The 25,248-nt window shown below is 39.9% G+C and overlaps 3 protein-coding genes across 3 annotated transcripts in view; 1 reads left to right on the plus strand and 2 right to left on the minus strand.

The window, feature by feature from the left end:
* Positions 1-25,248, minus strand: part of LOC119499314 — an 843,332-nt gene that overhangs the window by 91,347 nt on the left and 726,737 nt on the right. The gene's annotated exons all lie outside the window — the stretch shown is intronic.
* cldn15la (claudin 15-like a) lies at positions 893-10,024 on the minus strand. Its single transcript, XM_037787462.1, has 5 exons — positions 9,673-10,024; positions 5,677-5,841; positions 4,736-4,817; positions 2,085-2,198; positions 893-1,283 (listed from the first exon to the last, which is right to left on the minus strand). Exons 1-5 carry the CDS (start codon positions 9,887-9,889, stop codon positions 1,202-1,204), a joined length of 660 nt encoding a protein of 219 aa, XP_037643390.1. The 5' UTR covers positions 9,890-10,024; the 3' UTR covers positions 893-1,201.
* crfb16 (cytokine receptor family member B16) lies at positions 14,843-24,506 on the plus strand. Its single transcript, XM_037787459.1, has 7 exons — positions 14,843-14,954; positions 16,880-17,006; positions 19,085-19,275; positions 20,522-20,646; positions 21,361-21,511; positions 21,663-21,808; positions 22,932-24,506. The coding sequence occupies exons 1-7, from the start codon at positions 14,870-14,872 to the stop codon at positions 23,028-23,030; spliced, it is 924 nt and encodes a 307-aa protein (XP_037643387.1). The 5' UTR covers positions 14,843-14,869; the 3' UTR covers positions 23,031-24,506.

Genomic DNA, 25,248 nt, shown 5'->3' on the forward strand with positions numbered 1-25,248 from the left:
AAACTAGAAAACCTGATGAATCCATCGGTACCAACCATGTCAGACTAGCTGGTCATGAAGGAGGTTAAATAACGCTCCAAACTTACACTACATTTTTGGCTAGGCAAATTTGTCATGTCCATTTACAAAGGGGTCCCTTGACCTCTGACCTCAAGATCAGTGAATGTAAATGGGTTTTATGGGTACCCACGAGTCTCCCCTTTACAGACATGCCCACTTTATGATAATCACATGCAGTTTGAGCATATTGTTTTATGCTAAATGCAGTACCTGTGAGGGTTTCTGCACAATATCTGTCATTGTTTTGTGTTGTTAATTGATTTATAATAATAAATATATACATACATTTACATAAAGCAGCATATTTGTCCACTCCCATGTTGATAAGAGGATTAAATACTTGACAAATCTCCCTTTGAGGTTAATTTTGAACAGATAAAAAATGTGCCATTAATCACGATTAACTATCTTAAGCGATTGACAGCCCAACACATATACTTTTTTTTTTTTTTTTCCATTTTCATTTATTTTTACATTTATTCGTCTATTTTCTTATTTTCCATTTTTATTTTTTCATTTACATTTTTCAGTGTATTTATCTATTTTTGAATTTTGATTTTAATTTTTTAATATTAATAATCTATTCATTTTTCCTTTCAATTTTTATTTTTCATATCTATTTATCTATTTGTTTTTTATATTTATTTTTGTATTTATATATTTTAAGGTATTTCTATTTGTATATATATATATATATATATTAAAGGTACATTTTGAACAGATAAAAAACTGTGATTAATTTGTGATTAAATATTTTAATTGATTGACAGCCCTAATTTCAATTTCACCTTTAAAATCAAACAAACCAAAAAAAAACTAATTTATTATGTAATACAAACTTTATTCAGATAGTAATAAACTCCAAACAGAATTAAACAATCAATAACAATCATCTACTAATCTTTATGCATCCTCTAGATTTAGATTTAAGATTTCACGTCAAAAAAAACTCTTTAAAAAAATAAGCAAATATTTGAACAGGACAGAAACAGAACTAGACGTCCGTGTTTAATCAGACATCGGTCAGCAGACGAGGTGTGTTTACAGCAATCATCACACTGTGGGGACAAACAGCTGGTCTCCTTATATACCGACTAGTTTAGCCCATACAGTGTCCTTAAACGTGTACAGATGTGTGTGTTTAGACGTAAGCTCTGGCTGAATCTGGTTCAGACTTGGCTGTAGCCGTGTAGACCCTCGGTGGCTTGTTTCCATAGTAACCGCTGCAAAACGAGAGAGAAGAAGTCAGACTCAAAACTGTTCTATAAAAGTCACGGCAATTTTGAGAAATATGTATATATATATATATATATTTATATATCTATGTCCTCCGCACAGTTACAGTCCAACACTCGCCTCCTCCAACAGCTACATTAATCTTATAATTATTTTTTTAATAATATTTTTATTTAAGAAAAAGAATATTATTCACAGATATTTAAAACTTTTTCTCCCAAATACCCCACTGCCTGGACAAAATGACATATAATAACATATCTACACAGGGAATGATGGTTCAAAATTAAATTAATTAAAAAATATTATTGATAAATAAAAAAATAAAAAATATATATAATGCAAATAACCAAAATCAAAATAAATAAATAAAGATAAAAAAAATTTAAAAAGCCAGCAAATACATAACTGATAAAATAAAACATACATACAGATTAATTAAATCACATCTCAATCTCATGATTACATTTTTAAAAAAACATACGCATGCTGCTCATTATTCACTTATAAAATCGTCTCTCCCGATTGGCTGCTGGCAGCTCAGTCGATCACACGGGATGGCCAACCCGGTCTCACGGGAACGCCATGCCATTACACGGACGTATACCGCAGTTTAGCATTTTCACGTGTCATTTGAACGCAACGCAAATGTCCGCAGTTCAGGGTAAAGGTCACGGTTAGGCTTGAAATAAGTACGTAAACTAAGTAAGTACTAAGTACTCCAGTACACCGTGACATCACTGTCAGGTGTGGTTACAGGTGTAACTCTTCAGGTGTGCAGCACTTACCCTTTCTTGCCTTCAGGGGACGCTCTCTTACAAGCGGAGCAGAGAAAAGCTCCACCCAGTATGGACAGAGAGGCTGCACCCCATCCCATGTAGAGGCCGGTACTCAGCTCGAACCTGCAGACACACACGACACAGAGTAAAACTACTGACAAAGAAAATACCACACAGAGTAAAACTACCAACAAATACACACGACACAGAGTAAAACTACTGACAAAGAAAATACCACACAGAGTAAAACTACTGACAAAGAAAATACCACACAGAGTAAAACTACCAACAAATACACACGACACAGAGTAAAACTACTGACAAAGAAAATACCACACAGAGTAAAACTACCAACAAATACACACGACACAGAGTAAAACTACTGACAAAGAAAATACCACACAGAGTAAAACTACTGACAAAGAAAATACCACACAGAGTAAAACTACCAACAAATACACACGACACAGAGTAAAACTACTGACAAAGAAAATACCACACAGAGTAAAACTACTGACAAAGAAAATACCACACAGAGTAAAACTACTGACAAAGAAAATACCACACAGAGTAAAACTACTGACAAAGAAAATACCACACAGAGTAAAACTACTGACAAATACACACGACACAGAGTAAAACTACTGACAAAGAAAATACCACACAGAGTAAAACTACTGACAAAGAAAATACCACACAGAGTAAAACTACTGACAAATACACACGACACAGAGTAAAACTACTGACAAAGAAAATACCACACAGAGTAAAACTACTGACAAATACACACGACACAGAGTAAAACTACTGACAAAGAAAATACCACACAGAGTAAAACTACTGACAAATACACACGACACAGAGTAAAACTACTGACAAAGAAAATACCACACAGAGTAAAACTACTGACAAAGAAAATACCACACAGAGTAAAACTACTGACAAAGAAAATACCACACAGAGTAAAACTACTGACAAAGAAAATACCACACAGAGTAAAACTACTGACAAAGAAAATACCACACAGAGTAAAACTACTGACAAAGAAAATACCACACAGAGTAAAACTACTGACAAAGAAAATACCACACAGAGTAAAACTACTGACAAATACACACGACACAGAGTAAAACTACTGACAAAGAAAATACCACACAGAGTAAAACTACTGACAAAGAAAATACCACACAGAGTAAAACTACTGACAAATACACACGACACAGAGTAAAACTACTGACAAAGAAAATACCACACAGAGTAAAACTACTGACAAAGAAAATACCACACAGAGTAAAACTACTGACAAATACACACGACACAGAGTAAAACTACTGACAAAGAAAATACCACACAGAGTAAAACTACTGACAAATACACACGACACAGAGTAAAACTACTGACAAAGAAAATACCACACAGAGTAAAACTACTGACAAAGAAAATACCACACAGAGTAAAACTACTGACAAAGAAAATACCACACAGAGTAAAACTACTGACAAAGAAAATACCACACAGAGTAAAACTACTGACAAAGAAAATACCACACAGAGTAAAACTACTGACAAAGAAAATACCACACAGAGTAAAACTACAAACAAATACACACGACACAGATTAAAACTACCAACAAATACACAAGACACAGAGTAAATCTACTGACAAATACACACCACACAGAGTAAAACTACCAACAATTACACACAACACAGAGTAAAACTACTGACAAATGCACACAACACAGAGTAAAACTACTGACAAATGCACACAACACAGAGTAAAACTACCGACAAATACACACAACACAGAGTAAAACTACTGACAAATGCACACAACACAGAGTTAAACTACCAACAAATACACACGACACAGAGTAAAACTACCGACAAATACACACGACACAGAGTAAATAACCGACAAATACACACGACGGAGTAAAACAAAAGACAAATGCATGACACAGAGTAAAACAAACGACAAATACACATGACACAGAGTAAATAACCGACAAATACACACCACAGAGTAAAACTACCGACAAACACACACCACAGAGTAAAACTACCGACAAACACACACCATAGAGTAAAACTACCGACAAACACACACCATAGAGTAAAACTACCGACAAACACACACCACAGAGTAAAACAAACGACAAACACACACCACCCTGACAAACAACCGCCACAATAACCAGAAGATGATCCGAGGGAGAATAAAAGAATAAAAGTTCCTTCTGAAGGACTGATGGAGGATAAAAAACTATATTTCATTGATTATTTACTCTACTATTTTAAAAGGCATAGAGAGTAGAACAGAGTAGAACTGTTCTAGTAGCTGGCTACATCTCCTGATACCGTCCCTGACTAATAAATAAATATATCCCAAATTAAATGGTGTAAAATGATAAATAATTAGTGAACGACCAATGCATTAAAATAATGCCATGGAATATGAGTTGTTATCTCTTAAATTCTGAATGTATTTCTTCCTAACATTTAGAGTTATCTCTTTAATATTAAATTAAATACTTGTCATGTTAAGCCTTTGGTTATGCTCTGGCTGAAAACAGTTTATTATTAGTTATAATTTAATGCTGTCGGTCCCTGTGTGATGGATCAAACTGAACTTTTGACGGACGTTGTGTTTGAACTCACTTCACTCCACCAAAGAACGGGTTGTGGAAGTCCTCCACCACTCTGTAGGCGTACCAGGAAACCGCTATCATGCAGCACAGACCTGCAACACACAACGCACATCGGTAAATATTGAAAAGAGTAGCGGCTCAAGGCAGTTTCCCTGAGGCACGCCACACTTTAAGTGTTTAGGGGAGGAAAAACTACCATTAAAAAACACAGATTGCATCCTATTGAATAAATAGCTCCTCATCCTATTGATTGCTTTTGGACTAAAACCATAAGCAGTTAATTTCATTATATAATAATAAACAATGGTTTACAACATGAAATGCTCTACTGACGCTCTGTTCCTATCATACAATTATTATTGAATTAAGATGTTGTTATAAACCTGACGAAAATCTAATAATTAAAGTTAAGAAATACCGAACACAACACATCCCCGTATTTCAAATTAAAAGCCTTCCAGTGCCTTATGTTTAATTATATAAAAGTATGTTTGAGGGAAAATCTTTTTTCAAAAGGTTAACCGGTCTGCCATTTTTATGACTAAGAAAAGCTGTGAAACTAAGAAAAGACGGAGGAAAATAAACAAATAAATTACATCATAAATTAAATAAATAAATAAAATAAAAAATTAAATATACAGAAAAAGAATTGTAATTTATATGCAAAAAATAAATGAATATATATATTTTTTAAAAATACAGAAATAAATGAACAAATAAATATGAAAAATAAATTAAAAAGCTTATAATTCTTTTATATTTTATTTCTCTTTATATTTGCACATTTATTTTCTTATTTTGTTTTATAGATTATTCTTTTTTATGGCACTCCAAATGGTAATTTCACAGCTGTATTTTCCCATTGTTTTATTACATACATGTGAAATATATGTACGATAGAATAAACTCTATCTTTTGGTGATTGTGGTCATTTTGAAAAAGAAAACTCACCAGCGAGCATGCTCAGGACGCCCCCGGTGATGGCGACCTTGGCCTTGGTTTGTTCGGTAGCCGAGCCGATCTTAATGCACTTCAGCCCGAGCAGGGACACGATCATGGAGCCGAGGCCGAGCAGCAGAGACAGGATCATCAGAGCGCGACACGCCTGAATGTGAGCTGCAGGGACGGAAAAGAAGTAAAGAAACCGCCGGCCTGATAGAGACAGATGTTTCTAAAATGACCTCAGCCTGAAGTCATGAATAGTAAACATCTGTAAACTGCACCTTTTAAACATCACTCAGAACCATCACATCTGGAAATACTAAAAAACAAAAACCGACCTCGTAGAACATATTTGTGGTTTTATCCAAATTCTACGAGTTTCACTTTTATTTTTTTACTACGAAGCAGGTTTTACGGTTAGCGAAGTAACTTCAGAGTTAACTTCTTACCGGGTAGATCGCCATGGTAATGGATGCTGAACACCTGGCCTGCTCCGGAGCAGGTTATTGGTGCCATCACACATGGTCGTGTTTACCATGTTCACCCAGAAGAGTCCATATTCACGACCTCGTTAATGGAAAGTTTCTGAAGTTCACGAGTTGTGACGTGTTTGTTGACGTTGTCGGAGATGGCGGAGGCCTTGGAAGCATAATTAGTTAATTTATTGTAATTTTAGTCGCATATTATTTTTCTTGGTCCAAGGAAAATGTTTATATTCCCATCGAACTCATCTTCTTCCTCTCTCATTATGTCTTTGCATTTCCTGCATGACTTCTAGACGCCGACAGTAACGTTAATATTGCTTAGCAGCGGTGTTCTTCACGACTTCAACCACATGGAACGCCACGTATGTTGTAAACACAAGCTCATCTGAAGGCACCATATGTTCCAGATAAGAGATCAACTCGTATGAAAGCAACGCCAACCGACCAATCAGAGCCCGGTGTGAAGATCGTATGGTAATATTACACAAATATGAAGAAGTTACAGTCATAATCCAGACTGAATACAACACAGTTTAAATTGACAGATGCAGGAAGGACAGCTGGATTTTATGTTGTGGGTGTTTACCGCTTTGAATTACGTTTTTATATTTATTTTTTTTACTTGCTCTCAAGTCCGTTTCACACCGCCGGAGACGGGGACGCTTCACACGTCGACATTTTCTTCTTTCGCCAGCTGTTCTTCCTGCATTTGGCAGCTTCAACTGTGTTACTTTTAGTCTGATTAAGTGTTTAACTTCTTCGTATTTGTCTAATATTATAGTTTGTAAAATGTGCCACTCTGCTGACAGTAGACTTGTCCATGTTTGTGATTGGTCGTATGCGACAAACCCCGCCCCCTTTCATGTGAACGCGCTCATGGCCAGATGGAGAAACCCTGGGTTGTCTCGGTCGTTAGAGTTAGTGAAGCCAGATCAGGAGAAGATACTCTGGGTATGTTGACCTCTCTTCGTAGTACAGGCCTCTGGTTCCCCTCCTCTTTGGACAGATTTCCTGCAGCCTGAAATATGCCGGGCCGATCACGGCCCATTATCTGATATGGACAACCCGTTCTCACTCCCAACCCGTCAAGCGGTCAGCTCCCCTCGGCATCGGATACCGACGTACGGAGGCGCATTTTAGCGGCTGTAAGGGATGAACCGGGCTTTCAACTAACTCCAATGTAAACTCCACCCGCAGCGTTACTCGGCGATCGCAGCGGTGACGTAGTATTAAGAGAGTGAGAGTCCGTTCACGTGGACCGGGAGGGGAGGTGGACGGGTCAAACAAGCACAAGACATTCAAACAGGAGACCACTATTGGTGCCCCGTGTGAGGCTAAAAGTAACGTTAGTCGTTGTAACTCTTCGGTATTGTCAGTCGTGTGAGTCGCTAGTCAGTGAAGTTAACGTCAACCACGACCGTTACCTAACCCTATTGTGCTGCCTAAACCTTACTTCCTGTGAACTACGCATGTAACGAGTGTATATTGACAATATAAATTTAAACTAGACATATTTAATAAGTACAATAGGTTTCAAGACGTTCACCTGTTTTTGCATTTTAAACTGTAATCATTAATCATTTTTCTGTCCTAAAGTGTAACGGGTCTTTTTTTATCTACAAAAATAACTTGAGAAAAAAATAATTCATGAATTTAAATTGAAGAAGAAGACGTAAAGGAGGAGGAGGAAATGGAAGTGGCATTATATGTGTGTGCGTGTTTTACAGCTGTGTAGTAATTTATTGACAAGATATTGACCTCTAATGATCATAAAAACCTGCCGCTCCTCTTTATGAGCCTCACAGAGTTTCAGGACAGTAAACTGGTGACAGTGAATCATACAGTGAAATAATCACATCGACCGGTAATATTCAACATCTCTTCTTGTGCATCAAATCATGAATCTGAATCATCTGAATTTGATTAAAAGAAAACAAAAAAAACAGGGAGTCTTTTGTTTAATTATATAAAAGTATGTTAAAATAACTTCAGGTTTAATTTAAGCGGATATCCTGTGTTCAAAACTTTAACCAGTTTGCCATTTTCTTGCCTAAGAAAAGCTGTGAAATTAGGAAAAGGAAAAATAAAGGGATTAATAAATTAATGGCATTATAAAATAAATGTATTTAAAAAAAATATACAGAAATAAATGTATAAAAATAGATGTGAAAATAAATCAAATGGTTATAATTATCTTTTTATAATTTATTTATTTATTGCATATAAATTGCATTATTTCTATTCAAAAAGAGTAATTTATTTGCAAATATATATATATATATATAAAGAAAAATAACAAAATATAAAAGATAAGTACAAGCATTTTCATTATTATTATTTATACTATGTATTTTTTCTTTATATTTTTTAAATATGGATTTATTTATTTTTTACATATAAATTACTCCTTTTTTCTATATTTAAATTATAATATATTTTAATTCATTTATTTTTATAATGCCATTTGTTCCTTTTTCTTTTCCTAATTTTACAGCTTTTCTTAGGCATAAAAATGTGCAGACTGGTTAACCTTTTGAACCCAGAATCTCCCCTTAAATTTAACATACTACAAGATAATTATAAGCATCTTTTATATTTTGACTTTTTTATTTACTTATTTATTCTTTTACAGATTTATTCTTTTTAATGACACTCCTACTTGTATGATAAAATAACGTCTTAAAGCCAAATGTACGTCTCACCTGAATGAGAACAGATTCAACTGAATGACGCCAAACTGAAGTGAAAATAAAGGTCTCTCTCTCTCTCTCTCTCTCTCTCTCTGTCTCTCTCTCTCTTTCTCTCTCTCTCTCTCTCTCTCTCTCTCTCTCTCTCTCTCTTTCTGTTTGCTCGTCAGGCGTTTCCCTCCATTTCGTTGTCGGTGGAGGACGACGCTCAAAATGGCGCCCAAAAGATAATCTTATTTGACATGTCACAGGAGGAAAAAAACAATCAAGTGATAAACTGACTCAACTATTATTTACTATAAAGTTAAAAATCAAGTCGTGAATAAAGTTTTCTTTATAACCCGTCGCTGACCTTCATTCTGGTTCAGGCGGGAAACTTCAGGCCGTAAATCCACCAGCCTTTGGACGAGTATTTCTGAAACGGTGCCACATGACCCTGACCAGCTTTCATACGAGGAAGTCGACCTCAAATAATCAATAATATAATTTATAAATCAGTAGGTTCAAAGAATCCTTCCTAAATACGTCACGGATGATTTAAACTTTAGCGAGAAGTCTTTTAATTTCACTTTCTCCGGCTCCGATTATCTCTCATTTCACGCTTAAAAAGTCTTAATATGTCGCCTTATATCCTGTTTTATTTTATATCTTTCAGCATTGAAAGTTTCCACCTCATAGAGCTAAAGTTTAGAGAAGCTTTATTGGAAATCGTAAAACATTTTTTTCTTCATGACGTATCAAAAGGTCTTCAATTTGTGCTCTTCGTGCTCTAACAGGAAACCCCTACGTACCCTATAAATGTAAAGCTCAGTGTCGGCGTGCTCTCGTCTTACCGGGGAGGGCAAGCATCGACTCAAAGTCTCTGCACTCGGCGATGCCGGCGCTGTTCTCGGCGCAGGAGTGCCACAGGTTCTCAAACTGCCTCTGGGAGATGATGACGCTGCCGGACACGGTGGAAAGCTTCCAGTAGTCGTTTGCCAGCGACGCGCCGGTGATCAGCCAGCTGATGATGCACATGATGAACCCGGTCGCCTCCACAGCCGTCGACATGATGGCAACGTTTTCCAGAGAGATCCAACAGCAAACAAATATAGTCTCGGAACAATGAAGTCCTTCAGGAATGGTAGATGGTCACGAGGCCCGGTCTCCGCAGGTGAAGCCAGACGGGGGGGAAGTCAGCTCTGGTCTCCTTGCAGTTGTTAATGTGACGTCTGTGGCTCTAACAGAAGGACTTTATCCTGCCAGGGGCCATAAACTGCTGCAGAGCCACTCCCTGTAATTCCCCCACCGCCTCCACCTCAGTATTGATCATGACCGTGATGACAGTGAGTCTTCCGTCACGCCTCAACTAACCAATGCAACAACACGTTGCTGTCAAATACCGATGCTTGGTCAAGGAAAAACCTTGACCTCTGACCTCCAGATTTGTGAATGAAAATGGGTTCTATGGGTCTCACTGTAAAGCTGAGACTCTGGTGGATCCAATGAGCTCAACTGTACTCATGTGTGATGATGTTAGTCCCCATAGGAGACATTTCATTGACCTCACTGTATAAAATGACCTGTGGTGACCTCTAGGATAATCACAGCCTCATGAAACTTTACAGCCACAAACTAGAGACCTAGAGCATTCAGAGGATGGATGGATCAGACTAGAGACCTAGAGCATTCAGAGGATGGATGGATCAAACTAGAGACCTAGAGCATTCAGAGGATGGATGGATCAAACTAGAGACCTAGAGCATTCAGAGGATGGATGGATCAAACTAGAAACCTAGAGCATTCAGAGGATGGATGGATCAGACTAGAGACCTAGAGCATTCAGAGGATGGATGGATCAAACTAGAGACCTAGAGCATTCAGAGGATGGATGGATCAAACTAGAGACCTAGAGCATTCAGAGGATGGATGGATCAAACTAGAGACCTAGAGCATTCAGAGGATGGATGGATCAAACTAGAAACCTAGAGCATTCAGAGGATGGATGGATCAGACTAGAGACCTAGAGCATTCAGAGGATGGATGGATCAAACTAGAGACCTAGAGCATTCAGAGGATGGATGGATCAAACTAGAGACCTAGAGCATTCAGAGGATGGATGGATCAGACTAGAGACCTAGAGCATTCAGAGGATGGATGGATCAAACTAGAGACCTAGAGCATTCAGAGGATGGATGGATCAAACTAGAAACCTAGAGCATTCAGAGGATGGATGGATCAGACTAGAGACCTAGAGCATTCAGAGGATGGATGGATCAAACTAGAGACCTAGAGCATTCAGAGGATGGATGGATCAAACTAGAGACCTAGAGCATTCAGAGGATGGATGGATCATACTAGAGACCTAGAGCATTCAGAGGATGGATGGATCAAACTAGAGACCTAGAGCATTCAGAGGATGGATGGATCAAACTAGAGACCTAGAGCATTCAGAGGATGGATGGATCAGACTAGAGACCTAGAGCATTCAGAGGATGGATGGATCAAACTAGAGACCTAGAGCATTCAGAGGATGGATGGATCAAACTAGAGACCTAGAGCATTCAGAGGATGGATGGATCAACCCAAAAAACTGCTGCAACAACTTCTGAGACCTAACAGAGCATGAGGATGACCATCATATACTTCTATCATCATGTTCTAAACCTTCATACACTAGAACAACTAGACACACAGTGCTGAGCAGCATCTTAAAATATCCCTTATATGAATAAAACAAACAAATAAATTAGAGTTGAAAAGATTCAAATAGAAACTGAAATAACTGGCAGCAGTTATTGCTATGAAACGGAGATAAACATTTATTGTTGTTTAGCTTCTAACATCAGTTTCAGCATTTCTTTTATTCTGTTTTTAAATGGTTGTTGAAGGGAAGTGAAACAACAGCAGCGTTACTGCTTCACCCAAACTGAAGTTGACCTTTCACATATTCTCCAGTGACGCCGCCAACTCGCCATGAACACTGAGAAAAGGAGAAGTCGGTCTCTACAGCAGGAAGTAGACGGACAATAAACATTTTCATGTCCAAATAAGGAACTCCAGGTGTTTCCCTACAGCTGTGTCCAATGAAAACGCCTCTGTGGACACCTACCAACAGGATCGCCTCGTTTCCCAGCATTGGGCGCTCAGTGGGCCACAACTAGACACCTGATTGGACGAACGCTTTCCCTCCGTGGGCTGCTGCTCACAGCTTTGAAACCGGAACCAACATGGCTGCTCGCTTGGAAACTTTCTTCTCTTATTTCACGACAACAGTTCACTGAGATGTGTTTCTGAAAACATTTTATGAGAGAAATAATCCTGCAGTTGATGAATCTGTCTGTAATTTAGATCGACAACGGTTAGTTTAAACGTTTCTAGGGAGTTTCCAGAGGCGGGGGGTCGCGTAGGAGCGGGCGACGTGACGGTACGTGTCCACAGCCTCCGTCCTTTCCACGCTTCCCATTCGTTGTCTATGTAAGCAGCTGTGCAGCAATGCATTCTGGTAGCGTGGCGGTGCGATTCCAGAGACGGGGCGTCACGTTGGCCGGTCCTCATTTGCATAAAGTCGAGGTCTAGGCTACTTTATGCAGATCAGGGGCGTCCGACGCGACTCACCGCCTCTGGAAACTCCCTAGAAACTTTTAAAACTAACCGTTGTTGATCTAAAATAAAGACAGATTCATCAACTGCAGGATTAGATGTGTTTCGTATTTAAGAGAAGAAAGTTTCCAAACGAGCCGCCATGTTGGTTCTGGTTTCAAAACTGGGAGCGGCAGCCCACGGAGGGAAAGCGCTCGTCCAATCAGGAGCCTCGTGTCTTGTGGCATCCCATCAAGCGTCCAATGCGGGGAAGCGAGGCGATAAAAACGCCCCTGTGGACACGAACCATGACGACCCGTCTCTCGAATCGCACCGCCACGCTACCAGAATGCATTGCTGCACGGCCGCTGACATAGACAATGAAGCGTAGAAAGGACGGAGGCTGTGGAACAATCAGGAGAGAAATGATGTCAACTGATGACATAACTTCTTCATCAGTCTAGAAGTTAGTCTGAAGGTTATAGATGTTTGGAAGATATGATGAATTTAACTTATTTAACCGCCGTTTACCACGACTTCCTTTTCATTTCCTGTCAAATTGATTGTGGAAAAGTTAAAGCAGCTCAAGCTTCTCGTTTTGAAACGTGGAATTTGAATGAATAAACGAGTAAAGGGATAAAACCATTGGATATATGTTGGCCATTATTTCGGCAGGTGTGTTATTGTGTCTGATGGTTTCAGGCTGAAACTGAAGCAGACGGTCGGTTGGCAGGTTTCTGTGAGTTGTTCTGTGTTTTATGGCTTTATGGTTGGTGACAGGTTAATGTTTGATCATCATGAGTCCAAAGTCTGTCTCACTTCACACTCTATCTGTCCTCTCCGTCTCCAGTGGAGCAGAAACATCATTATTATTATCAGACAGGACAGTTAAACTGGAAGTTAAAGAGAAATCCACCTTAAAACTATTTATTTTGATAATAAAAAGAACCGTCTGACTGTGACGTAGAATAACTGCGTTAATCGCGTTCAACTTTGGGACAAAATCATAAATAATAATCACTATTTTATTCTTTCTAAAAATGTATATAAATGCATGTACTCTCTGCAGCGGTGGGAGGAGTAATCAGATACTATAAATACTCTGTATTAAAATGTACTTAAAGTACCAAAAACGACTCATTATGCAGAATAATCTGTATTATATTATAGTATTCTAATTAGAGATCATCGGGTCCGATACTGTGCTCATGTATTCTTACTCGCAAAACGGCACCGATACCACGTTACAGCAGCGTGACATTAACCTCCCATCACCATCTTTCGGGTCCACGCGCTCCACCTCCTCAACGGTGCGGGCGAGACGGGCCGCTGGTGCGCCCAACCCCTCTGGGCCGGGATCCCACCTCAGCGCACGCCAGCCTTCACTTTCATTGCGCCACGTGGTTCTGCTTGCACCCTCTGACTCGCGCGTGCGTTAGACTCCTTGGTCCGTGTTTCAAGACGGGTCGGCTGGGTTGCCGACATCCCCGCAGACCCCTGGCGCCTTTTACGTGGGCCGAGCCACGCCCTGGGGGGACGAGCGGGCGTGCACTGAGGTCAGTCCGCCCCGGTCGACAGTCGCACCAGGACCAGGGAGCCCCGTTCCTCCCCGGCGGGGAGAGAGACGGAGGCCTTTCCAAGCCGACTCGGAGTAGAGCCGCTACTCCTTTGCGTTGAAAGGAGCCAGCTGAGGTGGTTCGGGCATCTAGTAAGGATGCCCTCTAGGGAGGCCACGGGGAAGACCCAGGACTAGGTGGAGAGATTATATCTCCACACTGGCGTGGGAACGCCTCGGAATCCCCCAGTCAGAGCTGATTAATGTGGCCCAGGAAAGGGAAGTTTGGTGTAAACTCCAGTTAGCCCTTCAGAAGAGACCCGGATCACGAATGTCATGAACAGAAAAACATAAACCGTTTTTCTGGTTTGTGCACGACAACAATGCGTGTTAACGCCGCAGCAGGTTGAGAGGAATCAGCTGCACATACCAGCAGCTCCATAGGCCCCATAGCACTCATCGGGTGTTCCGAGTTTAACCTGTAAATTACAGCTGACAGCCTGACGCCCCGAGGCGGCTGACAACCAGTCGGACCGGCTGCGCAGCTCAGAATCCAGCCTCAGCATCCGGACACTCCAGCCTCGACGCTCACGGCTTTCCAGACGTTAACACTGCTTTCTCTCGAGTTCAGACGGTGGATTGAACTCTGACATAAACCTTTCTCTGGATCATGTTGATCTTAATCTGAGAGATTGACTTGGATTTTATCTTCACAGTGGATCTTTTTTATGCACCTCTTGGATGAGCCGAAAGACGGATCCAGAAACGTGCACTGCCTGGAAAAACAACAGGAGTATCCCGGTTTATCTTTGGCGAGGGATTTCTGGACGGTGATCTGGATTATATGTTGTGTTCTGGATCCGTTTACATGCGGGTCGCTGGTGGGATTTGGACTCCTCCTTTAGGTTCTGGAGATGAACTCTGCGGTCATGAGACTGAGACGTACTGTGAGTCTGCTGGTGGTGATGGTGATGATGGTCCTGCTGGACTTTACAAACTGTGAGTTCACTTCCACACTCGACAGTAGAGTCTGTTTCTACTCAGTTTGAACAATCTCAGAGTCAATACACGTACATAATAATGTATAATACATGTACATGTTGACAGATTTGGGGTTGTGTGTGTTGGATCAATCAGCTACAGCCACATTGACACGTATCGTTGCAGAAGTACAGAGTTGTAAAAAAAAATATTCAGATTCAGATTCAGATTCAGACAACTTTATTTATCCCAGAAGAGCAATTCAGTTTTTACAGTTACAGTCTACCCAGACCAGACACAACCTCACAGACACACAGACAGCAGCAGTCACCAGTATGTCAGAGACAATACATATGTGAATAAATAAATAAGTAAATACATAAATAAATAAATGAATAAGTAAGTAAATAAATGAATAAATAAGTAAATAAATAAATAGGTGAATAATTAAATAAATAAATACATAAATAAATACATTAATTAATTAATTAATAAGTAAATACATAAATAAATAAATGAATAAGTAAGTAAATAAATAAATGAATAAATAAGTAAATAAATAAATAGGTGAATAAATAAATAAATAAATACATAAATAAATAAGTGAGTAAATAAATAAATAAATAAGTGAATAGTTAAATAAATAAATAAGTCAGTCCATGGCCAGAGATGCACACTGGCATCTTGCGTGGTCCAGTGCATATTGAATCACACGAGGACCAGGTGAAGAATACAAATTCACACAGTAATAGAATAAATAAATGAATAGTTGAATAAATAAATAATTAAAAACATTTTATGCATTGGACTTACATTACTGCATTCAATGAATGTAAAGGTTTACCGGCCATGTGGAGGAAAACAGACATGGGGGTAAACCAATATGTTTCTTGAGAGTCAGATGTTCAGTTTGAAACCACTCTGATGTCTCGTGTCTCTCGTCTGGACGCTAAACACGAGGCTGCAGCAAGCAGCTGCTTAGCTTAGCTTAGCATAAAGACTGGAAACAGAGGGAAACAGCTAGCCTGGCTCTGTCCAGAGGGAACAAATACCACCTACTATAACCAGCTCATCTAAAGATCCCTATATTTATCTTCTTTCTTTAATCTGTAGATTTATTTTTATTATTTTCAGCTGAATTCATTTGACTGATTATTATTATTATTATTATTATTATTATTATTATCCCCCCCTCACTAAAAGAGAAGTTTATTTAAGTGTGCTATTAATAAACGTCTTTTAAACTTAAAATAAGAGAGTTTACTTTCAGTTTACTTTACTCACCAGAGTAAAGTAAACTGAAAGTGTACTTGGCTTATACTTGTACTTAATCTTTTGATCAAGTTAACTTGAGAAAAGTATAACTTAGTGTGCTTGTAGTATAAAAACTATTAAAGTAGTAGTTTACTGAGAGTATACTTTAATTTCATAAACTATAAAGTGGGCTACAAGTATATACAAGTATACTTGCGGTATAAAAACTACTAGTAGTTTACTGAGAGTATACTTCAAAGTATACTTTTATAAACTAAAAAGTGGTCCTATTTAGTCCCCAGTAGCATTGAAGTAGTACACTATACTAGAAGTATAAAACTCCTAAACTATCGGTATAGTTGCAGTACAAAATAAGTCTTAAATGTAAACTAGTTGTGTACTCAAAGTTTAATATTCTTACACTTAAAGTACACTTAAAAGTATACTTTTATGACTAAATTAAGTGGGACAATTTAGTCCCAAGAAGTATTAAAACAGTACGCTTATAAGTATGTTACTAGCACTTTGATATTAGTATACCTACTACATGAAATATACTTGACCTTGACTTAAGTATACTTCATAAATACTGCTTTTCCGTAAGGTCAGTTGAGTCATGCTGCCCAGTCACAATAATAACAGCTGATGTCTGAGATGAGATTTAAATCATGACCTCGTTCTGTCAGCAGATGTTTGGACGCTGCCGGCGCCCAGCGGCGTTTCCATGGAGTCTGTTGACATGAGCCATGTACTGAGGTGGCGCCCGCCGCAGGCTCCCTGCAACACTGCAGTTCTTTACTCTGTTCAGTTCCAGGGGTGAGTCATACACAATACAAATACTTTACAGGCAATTAACAACACTTCACCTCCCACGTACAGTACACACCATCCTGCTGCCACAAATACTCACTGCAGCACCAGATGTGGAGTGACACTAAAAACCAAGATGGTGACGGCTATAAACCAAAATGGTGACGGCCAAAAACCAAGATGGTGACGGCCAAAATGTCGAACTCAAGGTTTCAAAACCGTAGTCCACAAACCAATGGGTCGCGACAAGCTAGTATGACATGGTTGGTACTACTACTAGGTACTAATAGGTACTAGTTTCATATGATACCAGTATCTTCACTCCAGCTTTAAAACGGAGCTACAACCTCCGAAAGATTGATTTTGTTAATGCATTAAAGGGACTGTTTGTTAGAATCAGAAATGTGTTGTTAACAGCTTCACCTGTGGCCGTTAAGTCAACTAAAGTCAGCGTCCTGTTGCTGGCGCTTGTGCTCGCTCTACATAGACATGAAGGAGCATCGCTCAACACAGTGAGGAGACACACGTCAGCTAAAAGCACAATATCACTCTATAGTTCAGCTGCTTGGCAGTAATGTTAGCTGACCAGACCAAGGTCTCTCCATGAATCAATGCTGATCCTAGTGTTGGCTTTTCCCGCCTCAGCCTCCCGACCGCGGCCGGAGGGAACGGGGGAGACGCCGGAGTTTTGGTCGGAGACGATAACGTTTCTCTCTGCGGAGCCCCGTCACTTCACAAGACACGGGAAACCTCTGTTGGTCTGGAGGAGCTGCAGCAGTTATTTCTACACAAACGTCCACTGAACATTCACTAGATATTCTCAGAGCTAAACTAACTCTTCTGCAGTGTGGAGTGAGCAGCATGCACGGGAGAGGTGGAGAGAGAGAGAGAGAAGGAGCGCGGTGTGTGAGTGAAGGCAGGCAGAGGAGCAGAGGAGCAGAGGAGCAGAGGAGCAGAGACTCCGGTCCTGGAGACCAAAGCTACGGTCTCCCCCGCGTCCTCCGACCGCGGCCAACACTGTTTAACAGCTTCACTAGATACAACCAAGAGGTTTTGGGAGCGACCATGAGACACCGACCAGCAATGATTTATACGTATAGAAAGTTACCAACAGTTCCTTTAAAGAAATTAGTGGCTTTAAAATGAATTTGAATTAACGTGTTATTATCAAAATAACTTTGACCGCCCTAGTTTGTAATTATAGTGTCACTGCAGTAAAGTAAACTCAGCTAACAATACACCTCACTGACTGTAATGAAGAGTCGGCTCAGGTACAGTTGGACGGAGTGAAATATGTGAAATATGCAGCAGGCACATGAGAGACCAATGAATCCAGCAGGTGTTTCCTCCTGATAATCATGTCGCCCAGTGAGTGATATAAAACAGTCCACCTAATAACACCTGGAGTCACTGACACACCTGTCCTAACGACTATAATCAGCAGGTGTGTCTGTTCTCTGATGAACCTGCAGTGACGCATCAACACATTTAAGTTTTCACTCACGAGGAGGTTTCTAAATGTCAGCTGTCAATCACAGACAACACGGTGTAATTAATTCTTCTATCATTACTGCGGCTGTTTTGAAGTGTTCAGAACACTCCTGATGTGAGCAGAGTATCTGTAGGTCTACAGTTACCTTTTTAAAGTCTCAACTACCCCCTTCAATCTCATCTTAAAGCAGGGTAAAGTAAAATCAGAGACTGAACTCACCACTATGATGAAATCTCACCCGATAAAATGATAGTTTTACAAAATTAAAAAAGGATTTTTTATTTACAGCAAATGTTAATCTTAAAAATAATAATGAACCTTGGAAAAAGTTATTACTATTAAATTATCAAATTTTGTTAATTAGTAAGTATTTGAAAGACGAGTGGAACTGGACGTATCACACAAACAATATATATGTATTTAAGAACTACAACTAAAGATTATTATCTATTTTTTTTCATTTTATTTGACAGCCCAAAATCTAAAGATATTCAGTTTAATATCTTGGCTATATCTATGGCTTATTTTTCACGATTTTGAAACCTAATTTTATATTCTGGCTCAAACGTATGTGTGTTTCTCTGTCCTTCAGGGAGTTTGAGCTGACGGTGCTGAACGGCAGCTGGGTGAACGCTCCCGAGTGCCAGTGGATCCCTCACGCTCACTGCGACCTGACCTTTGACCTGGGCTCCGACTCCGACTACAACGTCCACGTCAGAGCGCAGTGCGGCTCCCAGCCGTCGCCGTGGACCGAACTGAGCCCGCCTTTCAACCGCAGAGACAGTGAGATATCCCAGCTTGTTCTGGGCTGCATTACTGAGACGTCTCTGTTCCCAAACAACCGGCTATCGGCCAGTAGCTAGTACTGCTAGTAGCTAGTAGTGCTAGTAGCTAGTATGCCAGTAGCTAGTAGTGCTAGTAGCTAGTATTGCCAATAGCTGTTAGTGCCAGTAGCTAGTAGTGCCAGTAGCTAGTAGTGCTAGTAGCTAGTATTGCCAGTAGCTGTTAGTGCCAGTAGCTAGTAGTGCCAATAGCTGTTAGTGCCAGTAGCTAGTAGTGCCAATAGCTAGTAGTGCTAGTAGCTAGTATTGCCAGTAGCTGTTAGTGCCAGTAGCTAGTAGTGCCAGTAGCTAGTATGCCAGTAGCTAGTAGTGCCAGTAGCTAGTAGTGCTAGTAGCTAGTATTGCTAGTAGCTAGTAGTGCCAGTAGCTGTTAGTGCCAGTAGCTAGTAGTGCCAGTAGCTAGTAGTGCTAGTAGCTAGTATTGCCAGTAGCTGTTAGTGCCAGTAGCTAGTAGTGCCAATAGCTGTTAGTGCCAGTAGCTAGTAGTGCCAATAGCTAGTAGTGCTAGTAGCTAGTATTGCCAGTAGCTGTTAGTGCCAGTAGCTAGTAGTGCCAGTAGCTAGTATGCCAGTAGCTAGTAGTGCCAGTAGCTAGTAGTGCTAGTAGCTAGTATTGCTAGTAGCTAGTAGTGCCAGTAGCTGTTAGTGCCAGTAGCTAGTAGTGCCAGTAGCTAGTAGTGCTAGTAGCTAGTATTGCCAGTAGCTGTTAGTGCCAGTAGCTAGTAGTGCCAATAGCTGTTAGTGCCAGTAGCTAGTAGTGCCAATAGCTGGTAGTGCCAGTAGCTGTTAGTGCCAGTAGCTAGTAGTGCCAATAGCTGGTAGTGCCAGTAGCTGTTAGTGCCAGTAGCTAGTAGTGCCAATAGCTGGTAGTGCCAGTAGCTGGTAGTGCCAATAGCTAGTAGTGCCAGTAGCTAGTATGCCAGTAGCAAGTAGTGCCAGTAGCTAGTAGTGCCAGTAGCTGTTAGTGCCAGTAGCTGGTAATGCCAGTAGCTGGTAGTGCCAGTAGCTAGTAGTGCCAGTAGCTGTTAGTGCTAGTAGCTAGTAGTGCCAGTAGCAAGTAATGCCTGTTGCTAGTAGTGCTAGTAGCAAGTAGTGCCAGTAGCTAGTATGCCAGTAGCTAGTATGCCAGTAGCTAGTAGTATATATATACTTTTCAAAAATGACTGAATGTGATTCTCGTGCCGGCAGCGGTCCTGACGGCGCCGGAGATGGCGGTGGCGGCGGTGGGCGACGCCCTTCGGGTGTCGTTTGACAAGCTTCCTCTCACTGCTGTCGTCAGGGTGACGGTGTGGAAGAGAGGCGACGAGCTGCAGGTCAGACTTTCTTCTTACTTCTCCTCCCTTCCTGTCTTTGTTTTCTTTATCTTTCCTTCTCTTCGTCCTCTCATCACTTCATTCACTGCTTTTATTTCTCATATATATCCTTTGTTTGTTTTTCCCTCCTTCCTTTAACCCCGTGACACCAAGCAGACACTTAACCAGTCAATTATTATATTCATAAAGTTTAAATACACACTGTAAACATTTAATCAAAATAATCTACGTATAAGCACGCTGTATATATATATATATATATATATATATACTGTTATATCCACCTACCTCATGTATATAAAGCAGCCTGTTACACCGTCATATATATAGATACTTTACATATAGACATTATATATATGGATATATACAGTATTACACATATAGATATTTTATACATATAAATATTTTATATATAGTCATTTTTATACATATAGATACTTTAAACATGTAGATATTTTATATATATAGATATTATATACATATAGATATTTGATATATATAAATACTTTATACATATATATATTATATATAATATATATATAAATATATTTTATATTATTTCTATGAAGTGAGGACACTTTTATTTTTTAAATTATATATATATATATATATATATTAAACCCCTGTGTTATATGTCCTCTCTCTCTCTGTCTCTCTGTCTCTCTCTGTCTCTCTGTCTGTCTCTCTGTCTCTGTCTCTCTGTCTCTGGTTCAGGCTGCCGTCTACTCGCTGCCGGCTGAGGAGTCGGTGCTTCACGTCCCCGCCCTGCAGGAGGAAGCGGTGTACTGCGTCCGAGCTCAGACCGTCCTGGACACTCAGCTCTACAGCAGCAGCACCGACAGCCAGTGTGTCTCCATCACAGGAGGTACGGCTCTGCCTCTTCATCCTTTATTTATATACAACATGTTCCTCTCCCTCAGAAGACATGTTGTGTCTGATAATCAATGAAAGGATTTAAAGGAGTTCAAAAGGAGATGAAGGTAAAACAGGAAGTGTCTTCATGGCTGCAGGTGCAGACGGCGCCTGGAAGAAGCCGACCACGGTGACCGTGACCGTCATCGCCATGGCCGGTCTGCTGTTCGCCGTCTTCTGGTCCGTCGTCCACTGCCGTCCTCGAGCCTGTCGGGCCTATTTCCATAAAGAGCCACTGCCCCACTCACTGGTCAGTACATACAGAAATATACACATATACATATACATATACATATATACAAACTAAATATTAGAGAGGAAAAACTGTCATGTCCATTTTCAAAGGGGTCCCTTGACCTCTGACCTCCAGATGTGTGAATGTAAATGGGTTCTATGGGTACCCACGAGTCTCCCCTTTACAGACATGCCCACTTTATGATCATCACATGACGTTTGTTGAATGCAGTATCACTGTAAAGCTGAGACTCTGGTGGATCCAATGAGCCCAACTGTATTCATGTGTGATGATGTTAGTCCCCATAGGAGACATGTCATTGACCTCACTGTATAAAATGACCTTGTGGTGACCTCTAGGATAATCACAGCCTCATGAAACTTTACAGCCACAAACTAGAGACCTAGAGCATTCAGAGGATGGATGGATCAGACTAGAGACCTAGAGCATTCAGAGGATGGATGGATCAGACTAGAGACCTAGAGCATTCACAGGATGGATGGATCAGACTAGAGACCTAGAGCATTCAGAGGATGGATGGATCAAACTAGAGACCTAGAGCATTCAGAGGATGGATAGATCAAACTAGAGACCTAGAGCATTCACAGGATGGATGGATCAGACTAGAGACCTAGAGCATTCAGAGGATGGATAGATCAAACTAGAGACCTGCTATCTCCCCCTAAAGACCCCCTGGACCCCCCTAAAAAAAGAGCTTTATTGTGGGTCTCAGAGGGTTAAAAATATATATATATATTAGATTATTTTAATTGCAAAATATATATATAAAAAAGATGACATAATTAGCCAAATTATTTCTTTTGTTCAGATAAAAAATAAACTCTTAAAGCTGGTCACTGTACATTTATTTTTGACGTACATATTGAATTTGTATCTTTCGATATTGTGATTTATTGTTTCTGTAGTTTTATTGTGACAAAATGTTTATGTGGAAATAAGAAATGAGGCGTTTCACATTTATTTTAAACCGACGTGAAAGATGCATAACATTTTACCGATAATCTCTGAGATAATGAGATCATTTTTAGATATTGATATTTTGTTTTATGATATATATATTACATATGATGCATTTCATTTGTAATTGTGAATAAAGAAAATCCGCCCGCTGTTGCAGAAAGCTGATTGGGACATTCAGATCCCGATGAGCCCTGAGGAGGCGGAGCTTTGTGAGCCGATCCAGGTGAGCGTCGACCCCCGACCACCGACGGGCTGAGGACCTCGGACCCTGAAGAGGCTCGCCTTGGAGACGCTCAGCTTCCGTTCACTGTGGGTTTTGTGGAGAGATGCCGTTGAGCTCAGCTCTCCGGGGAGTTTACGGGGTTCGTGGTGCATTCAAATGTCATGGGAAAAGCAGAAGAAACAGAGAGAGAGACAGCTGAGCTGCTCTGTAAACCAGTCCACAGGAAATGTTTCACCTGGTTTGTGGCCGGACGGACTCCGAGTCTCTCTGCTGATCCCTGGTTGGTTAAATGATAATAATCAGCTGACCTTTGGAAGGCACCGTGGAGACTTTCCTCAAAAACAACTTCTGTTTACGGACACGTGACGGCGCCCTCGAGAGACTGCAGGAGTTATGAAGGAACTAAAGAGGAAGTCGGTCAACAGAACTTTAAAAAACCTCACCGCGGGAGATCGCTGTTCGTTTGTCTTTGACTATTCCTGAACCTTAAAGGTCCCATATTGTAAAAAAAGTGAGATTTTCAGGTTTAAGTGCTTATAAATACTGTTAAACTATCAAAACGCTCAATATACGGAGAAATACACACAGCCCGTATTCAGAAATTGTGCGTTTGAAACAAGCCGTCAGGATTTCTGTATAATTGTGATGTCACATTCTGTTGCTCAGCAACGCAATTCCATTGAAATGCACTAAAACAGAGCGTTTCAGACAGAGGGTGAATACAGGTATATTCAGGCTGACAGTAGGGGAAAAAAAGGTTTTTTTATTCCCAATGTCAAGAAATGTCCCCACTTTCCAAAAACATGTCCTCACTTTCCCCAAAAAGATTTCACATTACAAAAGTGTCCTCACATCATACAAATATTCTCACAATGTTTTTGTGTTCCATGTTCTTAATTTCCTAAAAAGTACCAATTTTCAAAAAACATCCTCTTTTGAAATATTTCCAATTTCAAGAAATGTCTTCACTTTGCAAAAAATGCGGTCACTTTCAAAATGTCGTTATTTTCTAAAATAACCTCACTTTCCCCGCTTCATAAAAATATTCTCACAATCCAGGTTTAACTCTCCAAAAAATGTCCTCACTCTACAAAAATCTAAATTTCCGGGTTTTCTTGGATGAAGAAAACAAACACGGTATGAAACACATTTAAAGCTGTTTTTCTTTAAATGTTTATAGAGTATTTATTATTCCGACACACACACTTTACTGTACAGTATGTACTTCATAACATTTTTGTTTCTGTTGCCGTTACATGATTTCGCCGTTTTAATGGTGTTTTATTATATTTATATTGTATTTTATTTTTATTTTTTGATATGAATTCTGAAGAAGTGAAGTGAATTTGTTTGTTTGTGTTCAGGTTCAATTAAAGTGATACTTGGAACGAATATTTAGTGTCATTCAATTAAATTTGTTTAAAAGAAAGAATCCAAGATCAGAACTGCATCCATAGCAACGGTTTATACATAGCAACAGTCTTTTATACATTGCAACGGTGTTTTATACATAGCAACAGCAAAGAACATACACTCACCGGCCACTTTATTAGGTACACCTTGCTAGTACCGGGTGGTCTTCATCTGCTTCCAGGTTGGACGTGTTGTGCGTTCAGAGATGGTATTCTGCATACCTTGGTTGTAACGAGTGGTTATTTGAGTTCCTGTTGCCTTTCTATCATCTCCAACCACTCTGCCCATTCTCCTCTGACCTCTGACATCAACAAGGCATTTCCGTCCACACAACCCCGCTCACTGGATCTGTTCTCTTGTTGGTACCATTCTCTGTAAACCCTAGAGATGGTTGTGCGTGAAAATCCCAGTAGATCAGCAGTTTAATACTCAGACCAGCCCGTCTGGCACCAACAACCATGCCACGTTCAAAGTCACTTAAATCCCCTTTCTTCCCCGTTCTGATGCTCGGTTTGAACTTCAGCAAGTCGTCTTCACCACGTCTAGATGACGTAATGCATTGAGTTGCTGCCATGTGATTGGCTGATTAGCTATTTGTTTTAACAAGCAATCGAACAGGTGTGCCTAATAAAGTGGCCGGTGAGTGTATATTGCTAAGAGTCAGTTGTTTGTTCCGTTGTAACATCAGCGCCCAGCAGCAGAGCGACGCCAGTAAAACATCCGCCTACAAAGAGCAGTACAAAAGTAAAATTAAATTATTTCTATTCTACTGTCATATTTAATGTCTCTATTGAAATGTTGAACAATAACAATATTATAAATATGCATATTATTATAT

Source organism: Sebastes umbrosus, chromosome 12 (genome assembly GCF_015220745.1).
Source record: "Sebastes umbrosus isolate fSebUmb1 chromosome 12, fSebUmb1.pri, whole genome shotgun sequence".
Classification (NCBI taxonomy): Eukaryota; Metazoa; Chordata; class Actinopteri; order Perciformes; family Sebastidae; genus Sebastes; species Sebastes umbrosus.

Excerpts from the sequence above, each read along its gene's own strand:
- cldn15la (XM_037787462.1), bottom strand. The coding sequence starts at position 9,889 with ATGTCGACGGCTGTGGAGGCGACCGGGTTCATCATGTGCATCATCAGC. Across the intron at positions 2,199-4,735 it reads CCGTTCTTTGGTGGAGTGAA|GTTCGAGCTGAGTACCGGCC; the intron begins GTGAGTTCAAAC and ends GTGTGTCTGCAG. Across the intron at positions 1,284-2,084 it reads TCCCCTGAAGGCAAGAAAGG|CGGTTACTATGGAAACAAGC; the intron begins GTAAGTGCTGCA and ends CTCGTTTTGCAG.
- crfb16 (XM_037787459.1), top strand. The coding sequence starts at position 14,870 with ATGAACTCTGCGGTCATGAGACTGAGACGTACTGTGAGTCTGCTGGTG. Across the intron at positions 14,955-16,879 it reads CCTGCTGGACTTTACAAACT|ATGTTTGGACGCTGCCGGCG; the intron begins GTGAGTTCACTT and ends TTCTGTCAGCAG. Across the intron at positions 19,276-20,521 it reads GCCTTTCAACCGCAGAGACA|CGGTCCTGACGGCGCCGGAG; the intron begins GTGAGATATCCC and ends TCGTGCCGGCAG.